This window comes from Nomascus leucogenys, chromosome 16 (genome assembly GCF_006542625.1).
Source record: "Nomascus leucogenys isolate Asia chromosome 16, Asia_NLE_v1, whole genome shotgun sequence".
In the NCBI taxonomy this organism is placed as follows: Eukaryota; Metazoa; Chordata; class Mammalia; order Primates; family Hylobatidae; genus Nomascus; species Nomascus leucogenys.
The window spans coordinates 53,870,912-53,886,863 of NC_044396.1; the positions used below are offsets into that span (position 1 = coordinate 53,870,912).

Here is a 15,952-nt window from a genome sequence, read left to right on the forward strand (position 1 = left end):
CAAGTTTGCTGAGGTCCCACAAGGAAAATGTAGCCAACGCTAGGGCCCCTCCCCCTGTTAGGTTGAGGAAACTGGCTCTGGGAGAGTGATTTGGGTAATAAAATAGAGTGCATCTCACTAAAATGATCTAGGCCTCAGTGCTACAGTGTTTGTACCTCTGATGGAATGGAGCCTGGAGCCCAGATCCCTGCTCTTATTCAAGACTCTAGTATAAAGTCGTGAATAAATGATGATGATGGTGAACTTTCCACATGACTGGCACTGTGCTAACCATTTAGCATGGAGAGTCACACCTAATCTTAAAATAACCCCATGTTATGGGTGAGTACAACTGATAGTTCATTTTATAGCTGAGAATACTAAGACTCGTGTAGGTGAACTAACCTGGTCAAAGTGACTGAAAGATGCAAGATTTGAACCCAAGCCAGTTTTATCATTAACCCCCAGTCTGGGGAATATAACCCCAAAGGATCTGGGTCCAGGCAGGTCATTGCAATAAGTTGATGGAGTGGCCATAATGAGCGTGGCCAGAAAAGTATACATCCATCTGTAGTGTAAGGGTCACCACAAAGTACCAGGTGACTTGTAACAGGAAAGATTCTGAGCCCAGTGTGGCCAGAGGTTCTGAGTTTTTCAAGAGATGCCAACAAGTGTGGATTTTTATGTGCAGTCTCCCCACACTGTAATGCAGGTTAAACTGTTCAAACACGCAGGGTGGGCCAAATGAAGTGTCCTGGTGACTCACCAGTTTGCAACCTCTGCACCATGCTATACTGTGCACCTTCCAATTCTTACTTGAGATACATGCCCTTCTTTTTTTAAAGGGCTCAGTCTACATACCTGCACGATCTCTAGCATCTCTGCCTTGCTGATATAGCCATTTCCATCCAGGTCGTACATGCTGAAGGCCCATTTCAGCTTCTGCTCCAGCTTCCCCCTCGAAGTTACACTCAGGGCGATGATGAATTCTCTAAAGTCTATTGTCCCATCTCCATTTGCATCGAAGGTGCGGAAGACATGCTCTGCAAATTTGGAAGCATCCCCATAAGGGAAAAAGTTCCCATATATTTTCTTAAACTCTTCCATTGACAAATGTCCACTGGGGCAGTCTCTCAAGAAGCCTTTATACCATTCCTGGATCTCATGCTCTGTAAAGTCTGTGCTTTCCAGCAAGTCCTGCATGACCTCTGGGCGCAGCTTGCTGTTCTGTTTCCCCATCCTGGCAGCAAGAATTCAGCTACAGATAGAAAAGAAAACATATATAATTTGTAGAGCTGCTCTTTAGGGTTGCATTTTATAATTTGTAATTGTTCCTTTGGGAGGAAGAAAAAACAAACAAATAAACTCTATACAAGTCCAGCAACACTGTCTAGGTTTTGCAACACACTGGTCAGCCAAACAAAATAATAGTAAGATAGGCCAGTAGAGGATGCACGGCAGAATTATCACTGACCAGAAAACGAATATTTCTTTTATACAGAGCCATCTTGAAAGCAAAAGGTTCAGAGAGAGGGTGAGGTAGAGGGAAGTGAGGGTAGGGAGGGAGGGAGAATTAATTGCTTACTTAATTTTGACATCAATTTGCCAGAGATTGAGCTGAAATTTAAGAAGGCTGGGGTTCTGATAGCTAATCCAAGTATTAGCAGGGAAAATTAAAGGAAAGGAGGAAGAGAGAGACCAAGGGAAAGAATTTAGCAGCTTTTATTGCTAGAATATTTCCAAGTAAAATGCTGCTTGGATACCTTCTGAATATTATAAACACAGACATGAAGACAGAAAATGGAAGCAAACCTAATACCACCAAACTCCACCATGCTAGTTCAGGGATTTAAATGCATGGAATAAATCACTGACAATGTTGGGTTTTGATAGTAAAGATGATGCTTCATAAAGTTATGTCTTATGATTTTGGCTTATAAAATAGGCCAAATGTTTCTCTTTAAAATACAAATAACTTTGCATTTTCTTATCACAGCAGTAGCACATATTTATAGTAACATAGTAAAAGACTGATACATAAGGAAAAAAAGCAGCATCATTTCAAATACTAACCCTTAGAGATAACAATTTCTAGCATGTTGATATGTGTTCTTCCAGACTTTTTGGATATGTACTTAAATATGCTGTTAATATATGTTTCCATAACAAGAATGCACACCTTTTTGTTACCTATTTTTAAACTTAACATGGTGTGGAAAATAAAGGCAACTTCTACTAGGTGGGGAAATACCTGTAATTATTATTGGCCTTGGGGGAAAATGCCACCTTGATATTTGAAGCTACTCCCTTAAAGAATGATTTATTTTCCTGAGTATAGAAAGCACCATTTCTTCAAAACCAAACTGAAGTTATTTTCTCGATGTATAAAACGTGCTTCTCATTTATAGTGCTTTTGCACTAGAGACAAATTGCCTCAACATTTGGCTCTCAGTTACCAGTGTGTTTCTGGTTCTGTGGATGCAGAATAAGATGTGGCCCCTTCTTCCTAAGGGCACCTAGCTGTGTGTGCAGGGGATGGTGGTAACAGTGAGGGGACAATATGACAGATATGCCACAGAATAGAGAATAAGTTTGGTGAGAGTACCTGGAAAAATGCCCAACCCAAAGGGGGCATGGGTTCTCTCAGGGAGGCTTTCTTGGAGGAGGTGATATATGAGATTAGTTCCTAATTCCCAAGGTATATGATTTAAGTGTGGTCAAGATAAATCCCGTCTCAAAAAAAGGTTCTGCACTTACATTTTGCATTTTTCCTCTATTGGAAAAAAAACCCAAAAGCAAAGCTTAGAAAAATTACAGAATACCTGAAAGACAGCATATCCCCATTTTAATAATGATTGCCAATCTTCTTTGCGATTTCACGCATTGTGGGGTTTGTTTCTGTCTCCCTCCTGCTACACAGTCAGATCCTTGAGGCAGAGTCTCCACTGGGGTTGCTTTGTCTTGCTAGAGCCCACCACAAATGGCATTTGGTGAATGAATGAAGGCACGACTGAGAAAAATGACTGATAGGAAGGTAACTACAACGTGGAAACATGGAATAATCTTGGAAAAGGAGGCTCATTGCCAGAAGCATGGGGGCTTGGTTTTCAGAACGCTATTTTACACGCCGAAAACTATCTGGTGGTTAAGACTTGAGCTTAGGATCTCTTATATTGAATTTAGTGAGGCCTGTCTGGTGGCCTCACTAAAAATAAACTTCTACAGGGTGGTGTTTGTATCTCATGCTGCTCAAGCTGCTTGCATGATACTCATGGTTCAGATAATGACCAGCAATCCTCATTCATTGCCAAGTTTATTGATTTTGTTTTCTGACTTCTGCACTGGAGGCAAAACCTGCCCTGCTCATATGTAGGCGTCCAAAGTGACGGGAGTATGGGGCACTTCACCTATGAGTATGACCAACTGCTGTAGGAAGGAACTTACTTTTTGAGTTCCCCCCGCCTTTTTTTTTGTTTGTTTTTGACTCTGTCACTCAGGCTGCAATGTGGTGATGCAATCATGGCCCACTGCAACCTCAAATTCTTGAGCTCAAGCAATCCTCCTGCCTCAGCCTCCCAAATAGCTGGTATTACAGGTGTGTACCACCATGCCTGGCTAAATTTTTTATTTTTTGTAGAGACGGAGGTCTCGCTTTGTTGCCCAGGCTGGTCTCAGTCTCCTGGGCTCATGCCATCCTCCAAATTGATGGGATTGCAGGCATGAGCCACCACGCTCGGCCCAGAGTTCCCTCTTTAGGCAGAATCAAGCAAACACCATTTTTATGCAAAAGCAAAATTCAACTACAACTCAAATGGAGAACAAATGGAATTTATAAATTGAACAGTCTAATATCTTTCACTTCCCTCTGTGTCCTTTTTTTCCCCTGGAGATTAAAAAAACAAAGTTATAGAGGCTGGTTTGTATTACAATTGTAAAGCTGTCATTTAGTTGCTAAGTTGGCAATATGCCTGAGGCCAGAATTCAGAAACATCCGGTAATACATAATACCCGGCTTTCTAGAGCTCTGAGACATTTTATGGAATTTACAAGTAATTTCAAGTTTTCCTTTTGGGGAGTTCTTTAGAATATATCTCTTTGGTGTGGTTTTCAATCAAATCACCATTATTACAGTTTGTGCAAATTGCTGCTTACCTGGCCTTGGGGAAAAATGCCATTTTGATATTTAAATCTACTCTCTTAAAGAATGATTTATGTCTCCAATGTATAAAGCACTATTTCTTCACAACCAAACTTAAGTGCCTTTCCCAGTGTTTAAAAAGTGCTTCAAATTTATTACCTGCTTTTGCACTAGAAACAAATTGCCTCAACATTTTAGCTAAGTCTCCCACTGAGACTGATCTGTGTGCAGCTATTTTTTGGTAAACAGTAATTAAACCACATTTACAAATTCATCAGCACAGAAAGGCCATAACACAAACAAGTCAGAAAAGCATGGAATAAGTTATGGGGAAAACGAGTGTTCACAACTAAGCCTAGAATTCATTTTAGCAGATAACTACAAACACTTTACTAAGTATGAGGACTAAACTTGAGACATCATCTGGACTTGGTTAGATGGTACAACACAAATCTCAGGGGACATTTGACAGAGTTTCATTCCTTAGGTGGTGAGGAGGAAGACAGCGGAAAGCCTGACAATACCTTTTTCTTTGGGAAGACAGGAATTTCTGCCTGTTTGAGTTGAAGGGATGGGCAGGATAACATTAGGGAAATGCTACAGTAATTGGCAGTCAAGGGAAAAACAGTTTGGAGACAAAAGTTGCACCTTGGGTCAAATTGTTTTCATAACTCCAATCAGTCATTAAAACATTTATTTTGTGCTAGTTGAACATAGGTATGACAGGCTGTCTTTTAATAATTTTTTCTCTATTAAGTTAATTGCAGTATTATTTCACCATTGCCATTTACATTTACTTTTCAGGTATCAGAGACTTACTGCTTTAAGTAGCAAATTACCTAAATTATGAACACATATTTTCAAAACACAAAATTGAGTTTATAATTACCAAGTGTATATATACAGTGCAGAAGATTAAAAAACTGAATTAGCATATATTTCTCTTTTCTAAAGTTCCTATGAAGAACTTACACTCTTCTATACTATCAATCTATTCTGTACATTTAAAATAACATTTGTTTTTATTTAAATAGTCAAAAATATAATGGCTTACACTTTTGTAAGACTAACCGATAAAAAAAGGACTCCAATTTTAAACCAATCCCTGAAACCAAAGCATCAAATATTTTAATATTAGTTCAATATTTCTACATAGCACAATAAGGTTTTCACAAATAGTAACTCAAAGTTTTGTCTTTATTTTCAATAATGGGAATGGCCTACAATTCAGATAAACCCACAAATTCATACTGTCTTATAAACAGCAGTAACATCAATATAAACAATGTTAATTCAGTTATCTTAGGGGCCTTACCATATCATTAACCTATTTATGGAACAAAAATGTTTCTATGAAAGCTAATATATCTTTTCATGTTTGTTTGTTGTTAAGTGTGCTACAACAGAAATAGAGGTAGAGGCCGGGCGCGGTGGCTCACGCTTGTAATCCCAGCACTTTGGGAGGCCAAGGTGGGCGGATCACGAGGTCAGGAGATCGAGACCACGGTGAAACCCCGTCTCTACTAAAAATACAAAAAATTAGCCGGGCGTGGTGGCGGGCGCCTGTAGTACCAGCTACTTGGAGAGGCTGAGGCAGGAGAATGGTGTGAACCTGGGAGGCGGAGCTAGCAGTGAGCCGAGATCGCGCCACTGCACTCCAGGCTGGGTGACAGAGCAAGACTCCGTCTCAAAAAAAAAAAACAAAACAAACAAAACAAAACAAAACAAAAAAAAGAGGTAGAATCTCATTTTTCTTAAGTAACACTCTACAAGCCAATTCTACACAATTAAGGCATTTTTGCAATCTAAAATAGTGATGCTAGTACTGCTTCAGTAAACTAGATTTACTAATTTAAGAATCCTAAGAAATTACATATATGTGACTTTCAGACATCCATGTTAAACTACCAACTAATCAATTTGTGGAACTGTTGTTCTCTGCTCACAGTTACCATTCTTGAATGACCATAAAGTGGACAATGCTAAATTTTTTTCTAATCACAGTTTTTCTTATAAGTGACTATATGATATTTTACCATTTCTAAGAGGAAAAAATGAGACCTACTTGGCAGTCTGCATAGGCTGGTGGAAACTATAATCAGAGTGTAAAGACAAATCTTCAAGTGACTCAAAAAAGTTTGTAGATAACTCAGAATATGATCTGTTGGGAACTATGGCACGTTGACCTCCTGGATGTCCCATTGGATGAACACTGGAGAAACACTAGAATAAAAATGCTTGGCTTCAAAGCCTGGCTCTATTGTTTACTAGTTGGTGGGTAATTCACTTAACATTTTGGTGCCCCTCAGTTTTCTCATCTGTAAAATGAGTTTAATGATATGAGTTCATCTCTTATTGATTCGATGTGAGAGTTAAATGAGACTGTCAAACATGTAAAGCTCTGGCATTCAGTCAGGGCCAGACGCTGCCATAAATGAAAATGATGCCTTATCCTAGATGATCTTTCATGTGACATCCTATTAAACTTTCACAACCTGTGTGATAGGCAGGCAGCCTTTCTCTATCTCATAAGCAAACAAATGAAAACGCAGAGAGGCTAGGTGACTTATCCCAGGTGACACTGCTTGTGAATGAGACAGCCGAACTGTGAGTGTGGGCTGGTGCTTGGTTGCCCAGTGGTTTTAGCCCTATGCTCTACTAGCTCCAAGGACAAAGCATTTATAGAGATTAAGACAACAGTCCATAAAAAGTCAGAAAGAAGTAGTGAAGAAGGAGGAGACAACCTCCTTTTGGAACTCATTTATTCCACAAACAGGCACTAAGTGTGTCTACTGGGGGTGAGGCACTCTTAGGCACTGGGGAATTCAGCAGGGAGCAAACAGGCAAAGCCCCTGTTTTCAAACAGGAGGCAGGGAAATACTAGGCAGAAGAGGGTGGTTCCCTGGCAAAGGCCCTGCCCTCAAGCCTGGAAACCATGGCCCTAAATAAGAACAGTTATCCCTGTTTTCCCACCCAAATGTTACATTTTTGGCCTGCACTGCTCCCCATCCTGTGCCTATTTAAACCCCAGATCTCAGCTGGCAGAGAGATAAGTGGCTGACCATCAAGGGAGAAGAAGCAACTGAGCATCAGAGACTATGGATAGACATGGCTTAACTTCAGACAGCATGACTTCAGAGAGAAGCCTGGCCAGAGACAGTGGGCTCTGAGGAAAGATGACCTTCTTCCTGCACCATCCCCTTTCCAGCTTCCCTTCTGCTGACAGCCACTTCTACTGCTTAATAAAATCCTCCACATTCATCACCTTTCAAACTGTTCATGCGACCTGATTCTTCTTGGACACCAAACAAGAACCCGGGTACCAAGATGGCAGGGTGTAAAAGGCTGTCACCCTGACTCTCCACTGAGCTGGTTAACACTTAGCCATCCGCAGACAGCAACTGCTGAAAGAGCATTAATTGTAACACACCACTAGACACTGCTGTGGGGCTGGAGCCCAAAAAGGCTCACCTGGGCCCCACACCTTCTTGCCTGCATGCTCCCGGTCTCACAAGGGGTTTGAGCATGGCGTCCAAGTAAGCAAGCCACACCCCTGTTGCAAGTCCCACAGAGGGGTCAAGGGAGCTCTCCCATCTCCATGGCACTTATAGTCTAGTGGCAATAGACACACAATACATAAAATAAGTAAATGAAATGATAGATGAAGATGTGCCATGGAGAAGAGTAAAGAAGAGAAGGGAGTTGTGGAATGCCTGCAGTGGGTGAACGGGTGTTGGAATTTTGAATAAGAAGCCAGGGAAAGCCCCACTGAGAAAGCAACATTGGAAAAAGACCAGAGGAAGTGATGCAGGTCACCATGGAGATAGCTGTAAGAAGACTCTTTGAGGAGCAAGAACAGTGAATGAGAGGGGTCTAAGCTGGAGGCATGCCTAGCAAGATCCAAGATGTGGCTGGAGTGGAGGGCATGAGGTGGGGGAGGAGATGACATCAGCACCATCATGAGGGACCAGGTGATGTGGAACCTGGAGGTGACTGTAGGGACTTTCTGCTTTCACTCTGACTGAAGCTGAGCCAGTGTAGGGTTTTTATCAGAAATGTGATAGAGCTGATTTATATCCTAACAGGACCACTCTGGCTGCTGTGCTCAGAGTAAGCTAAAGAGGAAAAGGGCAGAGCCAGGAAGACCAGATAGGATGTCCATGCAATGATCCAGGCAAGAGGTGATGGTGGCGGGAACCAGGGTGGTATCAGCAGAAAAGGGGCACCTGGTTGAATTCTGGGTACTGCTTGAAGGTAGAGCCAACAGGCTTGGTTGGTGGTTCATATGTAGGATGTGAAAAAAGAGAACAGTGCAGCATAGCTCCAAGGTTTGGGCCTAAGAAACTGTAAGGATAAAGTTGACATTTATAGAAATGGGGAAACTGCAAGAGAAGCAGGGCTTTTGGATGAGGCATATCATTATTTAGATGTATACGTGTTAATCCTGAGATGCCTATTACACTTCGGTTGGAGATGTTAAGCAGGCAGTTGAATATATAAGTCTACAGGTAGAGGAAGAGGTTCAGTGAGGCGATAAAAATTTGGTAGTCATCAGTATATAGAGTTTACAGCCAAGGACTGAATGAGTGCACCAGAGACATGAATGTGGATAGAAAAGCACCAAGGAAGTGAATGTGTATACTGTTTCTACCCAAACACCAGATGACAGCACCAAAGAAGTCAATGTAGATCAAGGACTGAGCCTTTGATCACGTGGCATTTAGACTCTGGAAGATGAGAAGGAGCCAGTAAAGGAGAATAAAAAGGAATGACCAGTGAAGTAGGCAGACAAACACAAGGAAGCTAAAATTATGCCCTCTTCAGCATTGTGTCCTTCATGCCCAGTTCAAGACTGGACATTGAAAGGTCTCAATATAACGAAACAAGTAAGAATTGGAGCTCTTTCTCTGAATCTTGTGCTCTCTTCAACCCCGACTTGCCTCATCTCAGTGAAGAACACCATCTTCCACCCAACTGCTCTCTCTAAAGCACTGAGGCTCATCTGAGATTTCTTCCATTTTTGTTCCATCAGCAAGCTGTTGGATCTGCATCCAAAAGTTATCTTAAATCCATTCACTTCTTGCCATTTCCATTGTCAACACCTCAATACAAACTATTAGCTCCTACCTGATCTTCTACAACAACTCTCCTCACTGAAATCTTACTTTTCACTCATCTTCCCACTCCCTACTCCTTGCCCCAATCTATTCTCTACTCAGCCTCCAAGAGTAATGAGTAACCTTTTATAAAATATTTTCATTTTTTTAGAGACAGGGTCTCGCAATGTCACCCAGGCTGGAATGCAGTGCCTATTCACAGGCAAGATTGTGGTGCACTAGCAAGCTACAACCTCAATTCCTGGATCAAGCAATTCTCCTGCCTCAGCCTCCTGTGTAGCTGGGACTACAGATGCACACTACCATGCCCAGCATAAAAGTATCTTCTTAACACTTATCAGACTATGTCAATCCTTTGCTTAAAGTTCTATGAAGTCTTCTCATGCACTTAGAATAAAGTTAGAATTCCCTCTTTGGCTCACAAGGCCCTGCGTGAGCTGGCCCTGGGCCATCTCTGACTTACCTCTCAGTTCTCTCTCTGCTCCAGGCACCTTGACCTCCTGGATGTCCCATCTTTTACCTCTTAAGGGCCTTTGCCTTGGTCCTGGATTTCCTTATGTGACTGCGCACCCTTTTCTATTAGACACTGGCATCCTGTTATTCAGTAGTTTACACTGGGAAGGGGAATGTGAAATCTCTCAACTTATTTTGGGTCACACCCAGTCTCCTAGAGATCAAAAAATAAATCTGGAGTTGATATTGACTGCAGATGAAAAAGGTAAAATATATCCAAAGAGAAGACACCAAATCACCAACAAGGAACTACTGTCATGAATCTAAAATAAGAACTTAAGTTTCCACTTAAAAAGAAAAATCAAGGAATGACAACTAAAAATGATGCCACAGTAAGAGGAAATGGTGGCTGGTGAACAGGCTTTCAGGATGAGCGCGTTCCCTTCTTTATTTTGTGTATTCGTGGAGGGAAAGATTTGTAGCCCTGCATTTCTGCGATTCCTCATAAGGTTCTGAAAGCTCCATGACTTAATTCCTCAGAGCCCAGAGTTAGATTTTTCAGGGAAAAGGACATAACTTTTCCTGGACAGCCTGATTAACTTCAGAGGAAAAGTCTCAATGCAAACTGCACCGAAGTCTCCTAAAATGGAATTTGTAAGAATCGAGCAGCTAAAGTCAAGCTTGGCTGCAACAAGGAACCCAGAAACCACAGGGATTCCTGAAAGAGACCAGTTTCATTAAAATGTTTGCCTAGGGCCAGGCGTAGCTCACGCCTGTAATCCCAGCACTTTGGGAGGCCGAGGCGGGCGGATGACGAGGTCAGGAGATCGAGACCATCCTGGCTAACACGGTGAAACCCCGTCTCTACTAAAAATACAAAAAATTAGCCAGGCACAGTGGCACCCGCCTGTAGTCCCAGCTCCTTGGGAGGCTGAGGCAGGAGAATCACTTGAACCAGGGAGGTGGAGGTTGCAATGAGCCAAGATTGCACCACTGCACTCCAGTCTGGGCAACAGAGCGAGACTCCATCTCAAAACAAAACAAAACAAACAAACAAAAAGCACACAAAAAAAGTTTGCCTAATTTGGGGCATGTAATCTTGTCCACTAACAGTTGCTTTGAATTTTCAACCAATGGCATGTCTAGATTGTGGAGACACAACTTAAAAAATGTTCTTAAAATATAAGGAAGAGAATTATGAAAGTTGTGGATGAAGAGGAGTATGTGTTCATTTACCATGACTTGGACATCAGATATTTTAGCTGCCTAAATTTTACTGGTGACTAAAATCCCACAAATTCATTTCTAGGTCAATTGTCTTTGATTTTCACTAAGGAAAAATAAGGAAGACTAAATAAAAACCTGAAGAGCACATTGCTTCAGAATTTTTCTTCAATGGAACCAGTGGGAATTTGAAAGGAGACTATACATACAAACTTCACATTTATATATAACAGGCAAATTAGGAAATAAAACAGAGTAGTAAATCAGGAAAAAATTAAAATATAAAAGAGGGAGAATTAAAGAGTTATATAATAATCTCACCAACTTAGTCTTTATCTTGACCAAAGAATATTCTCTCCTCTCACCTCTGCTAAGATGAGCCAATGTAAGGAAATGAGACCTATGCCCTATTTGGATCACAAAACGGCGTTGCTGGAACTGTCCGAAATATGTTACAAAGCCATTGCCCCCAGTGAGGCCTCTTCCCAGTGAGGATGGGCATGTGAGCTCATATCTCCTGTGTGAAGGGTCATGGCCTGGGGCTCCCAGCCACACACCTGGTTCTCACACCCCCTGCAGAGAGGTGACTGAATTTGAGATGAGAACTGAAATGGTACAAAAAAAATCTGGTGAGCAAGAGGCTCACTAGAAACAAATGTACTCTTCTTTTGCATTCCCTACAGCATGAGACAAAGCCCGGGAAATCATCTTGTCTTCTCCAGGTGAGCAGAGGTTATAGTCTCCAAAATATCAGAGACCTTGCTCTACTAGAGTGTGCATTTCAGGCTGAAAGGGGCCTGGCCTGGGGGTTTTTCCAAGTTTTATTTTTCATAAAAATAAAGTGCAACCACATTACTCCCAATAAAACATACTTCTGATAAGAATCTGAGCAGAACCTCGTCTAACAGCAACCCTTTCCCCCTCCTCCAAATATGGAAATACCATTTTTTGTTTTGCGGATTACCAAAGTATTACATCACTATTGAAAAAATCTAAGTAATAAAGGGATGTAAAAATAAGAAAGTGAACATCTTCATTCTGATCCGATAGCACTCCATAAAAAGACACTATTAACCATTTATATCATATATATCCCCTTAGACATTTAAATGCACATGTATGAAACCTGCATACTCTAACCATAAACGGGATCATTCTATATTATTCTTTAACCTTCATTTTCACTTAAAAGAATATTGGCTGGGTGCGGTGGCTCATGCCTCTAATCTCAGCACTTTGGGAGGTTGAGGCGGGCAGATCACAAGGTCAGGAGTTCAAGACCAGCCTAGCCAACATGGTGAAACCCTGTCTCTACTAAAAATACAAAAATTAGCTAGGGGTGGTGGCACAAGCCTGTAGTCCCAGCTACTCGGGAGGCTGAGGCAGGAGAATCACTTGAACCTGGAGGTGGAGGTTGTGGTGATCCAAGATCGTGCCACTGCACTCCAGCCTGGGCAACAGAGCGAGACTCCATCTCAAAAAAAAAAAAAAAAAAAAGAATATTGTGGAAATTCCTCCATGTTATACATATGAATGTAGCTCATTTACCCTTTCAAATTGCTAAATTTTCACTTATTGATAGATTCAACAAATAATCAATTGAGCACTGCCCTTGTGCTAAGCATCGAATTAGGTAACAGACACAATGGTTCATAATGTGAGGCTTACAGCCCTTTGCTATTCCATTATGTGGAATTTAGTTAACTAATTCCCCTTGATAGACATTTAGGTTGATTCCACTTTTCTTTTATTCACTTGGTCATGGTTCCCGTATCCCTTAGGTAGAATTTATTGCAAAGAGGTTCTTCATGTCATTGGCAAGAACTTATTCTTGTACATCTATTGCCACTAGACTGTAAGCAGCTGCTTTAATGGTGCTTACAGTCTAGTGGCAATAGACATGCAATAAACAAAATAAATAAGTGAAATGGTAGATGAGGATGTGCCACGGAGAAGAGTAAAGAAGAGAAGGGAGTTGCAGAATACCAGCAGTCAGTGAACGGGTGTCAGAGTTTTGAATCAGAAGCCAGGGAAGACCCTACTGAGAAAGCAACATTGGAAAAAGACCAGAGGAAGTGAGGCAGGTCACCATGGAGGTAAGTGTGAGAAGACTCTTTCAGGAGTGAAAACAGTGAACGAGAGGGCTCTAAACTGGAGGCGTGCCTAGCGTGATCCAGGATGTGGCTAGAGTGGAGGGTATGAGGGTATGAAGGAGATGATGTCAGCACCATCATGAGGGGCCAGGTGATGTGGGGCCTGGACGTGACTGTAGGGACTTTCGGCTTTCACTCTGGACTGAGGCTGAGCCAGTGCAGGGTTTTTAGCAGATAGAGCTGATTTATATTGGCAAGAACTTATTCTCGCCAATGACTTGAAGAACCTCTTTGCAGTAAGTTCTCCAGTAAGCCAGTTTCCTCTAAAGCCCTTATAACCCAACTACACATCTTGCAAGCTTACATACCCCCTAAGATGAGAATTAAATTGGAAATGGAGTTGGAATTCCATACCTCATTCCCCCCCCACCATGGTCTGCCTGAGTTATAGTGACAGACATGTGAGTTTGGCATTTGCTATTCCAGAGCTTAGGAGGGTACACCCACCCTGCCCTTAAAAGAGTACACTGTTGTAACCATGTACATACCCTCTCTCCTGTTTCAACCTAAAGACATATTTTACCTCAACAGCACCCTACATCTCTATTGCTTGAAATTCAACTCCTGATGGCATCTCCTTTCCCAGCTACTCCAAGTCCATCTAATGTCTAACTCTGCCTCCACTCCCTCCCAGGTTGCCAGCAATTGGTGGGGTACTTACACTGCATGCTTAAAGGGCCCATGAGAAAGTGGACAGAGGTCTAAGTGGTCACATTCCAGGCCTACAGAAACTCCAAGGCTGTCCCAAACAAAGAAATTGTGGGAGCGTCTGAAGTCAAAGGCTTCAGATGAAGTCCACATGTCCCTTCACCATCAGACCACCTGGCCATCAGACCATTGCAACAGAGCTGCCTGTTTTGGCTGCCTTTGGGAGCCAGATGCTGGACCAGGGCAGGCTGCATCCAGGGAAGAGGAGGGTGCTCTGGGGCCTCAACAGCCCCTCAACGCTGCCACAGGTTAAAACCCTACTCTGGGAAACTTCTGAGGAATTCCTTTTGCAATAAATGTCCGTTTAACTAGGGTACTAAATATTATCTTACTTAAAACTCATTATTACTACTTTGGGTTCTGATAAAACCATAAAGCAAAACAGTCGGCCCTCATGCACTGGGGAGGCAAATAGATCCATCATGGTGATCCAGGGCTCATCACTTAACTTAGCAGAGGAGGTATAGGAGGAGCTCAAGTCCCCATTTTTAGATATCCTCTAGAGGCCACAAATTCATTTGGTAAATTGATTCAAGACCCTCCATAGACTCTAAGAATAGTTCATAATTTTTTTATTTATTTGGCACACATGTGTTTAACATCTACAGTTTCCTGGTTTAGAAAGAATCTTTTTGTAAAAATAGTATCCTACATAGGACAGAGAAATAACAGGAATCTGAGATTCTGGATGCAATTCAGAGTATTTCTTTTTTTTTTTTTTGAGACAGGGTCTTGCTCTGTCTCCCAGACTGGAGTGCAGTGGCACAATCTCAGCTCACTGCAACCTCTGCCTCCCAGGTTCAAGCGATTCTCGTGGCTCAGCCTCTGGAGTAGCTGAGACTTCAGGCATATGCCACCACACCCGGCTAATTTTTGTATTTTCAGTAGAGATGGGTTTTTTGGCATGTTGACCAGGCTGGTCTCGAACTCCTGGCCTCAACTGATCTGCCTGCTCCAGCCTCTCAAAGTGCTGGGATTATAGCCATGAGCCACCACGCCCAGTCTGGAGCATTTTCAGTAATATTTTATCCTCATGATTTCACTGTAGAGTTGAGGTGAGATATGCTATATCTTGGTTTTTCTCCAAGGATAAGGGGTGTAGAGAAACTAACTGCCATGATAAATTCATGCAACTCATGGTCCCAGGGGTGTAGAACCAGAACCATCCTCTCTACCTTCACCCCTTCCATGTCTCTGGCTGGATCACTTTCGGGATTTCAGTGGCTGCTTCTGTTGGAAGGTACTATCCTGGCCAACATGGCTAAAAGTATTGTTTGTCTATCAAACTTATGAAAATATTAACGTTTATTCATCAAACATATGTGCAAGTGAGAATCCCATTAATTGGCGAACAAGAAGAGAATATGAAATAATTTCTTAACCTCTTGCATCTTTTGCTTCCTCCAGCAAGGTATGTAGAAAGAGAATTGGACTTGGTAGCAGAATAACTCCACTGAAGTCCTAAATATGGTGCTGTGTTATGTGACCTTGGGCAAGTCCTTGACATCTCTTGGTCTCATTTGCTCTGCAGTAAAATAGGCACAGTAGCACCCTTTCCATAGGGCTGTTTGGAGGACCAAGTGAGAAAGGGCGGAAAATTCATTTTCCCCAATGAACAGGGAAAAGGTCAGCATCATGGCTGGCATCTAGCAGGTGCTCGCTAAACATGGACTATTCATCTGAATGAGATAAAGGTTCAGTTTGGTTGGGTTGTTTACAACGATGAGCCCTCTAGAGTTGGGCACATTCTCCCCATTGTTTTACTTCCACAGAGAACTAGAAAGAACAAGAGCATGAAAGTGATACAAGCAAGAAAGAACGAGAGAACCACTGTTGGCTTCCAGCCCGACTCCCCTCCTCAGATTGCTAGCCAGGGGTGAAAGACATCTGTGGATGCGCACCCAGAGGGGACTGCCAGCCCCCCACTGAGGGTTTTCCTGCATGGAAGTCCTTATTCTAACCTGAAATTAAGCAAAGACCCATTAGAGAAGCAGTTGAAGGTGAGCAGAATGCTGTTTTTTGTTTTGTTTTGTTTTCTGGTCTTTTTTCCTGGGGCTGAGGAGGCTGTGGCTCTGTATACAGATCCCATGAGCCCCGCTTGAGTGTCACTCATCAGTCACAGCAACCGTGTGATGCTTGGCCATGTTGACGGCCTTCTCCAGGAGGAGTCCCAGGGCTCC

General features: G+C 42.3%; 1 protein-coding gene across 5 annotated transcripts in view; it reads right to left on the minus strand.

Annotated features, from left to right (window-relative positions):
• NCALD (neurocalcin delta) overlaps positions 1–15,952 on the minus strand; it is a 424,053-nt gene that overhangs the window by 38,435 nt on the left and 369,666 nt on the right. For all 5 annotated transcript variants that reach the window (XM_030794975.1, XM_030794976.1, XM_030794977.1 and 2 more), the window contains one exon: positions 841–1,237. In XM_030794975.1, coding sequence (XP_030650835.1) covers positions 841–1,218 — 378 coding nt within the window. In that variant the 5' untranslated portion in view covers positions 1,219–1,237. The remainder of the gene's footprint in view (positions 1–840; positions 1,238–15,952) is intronic.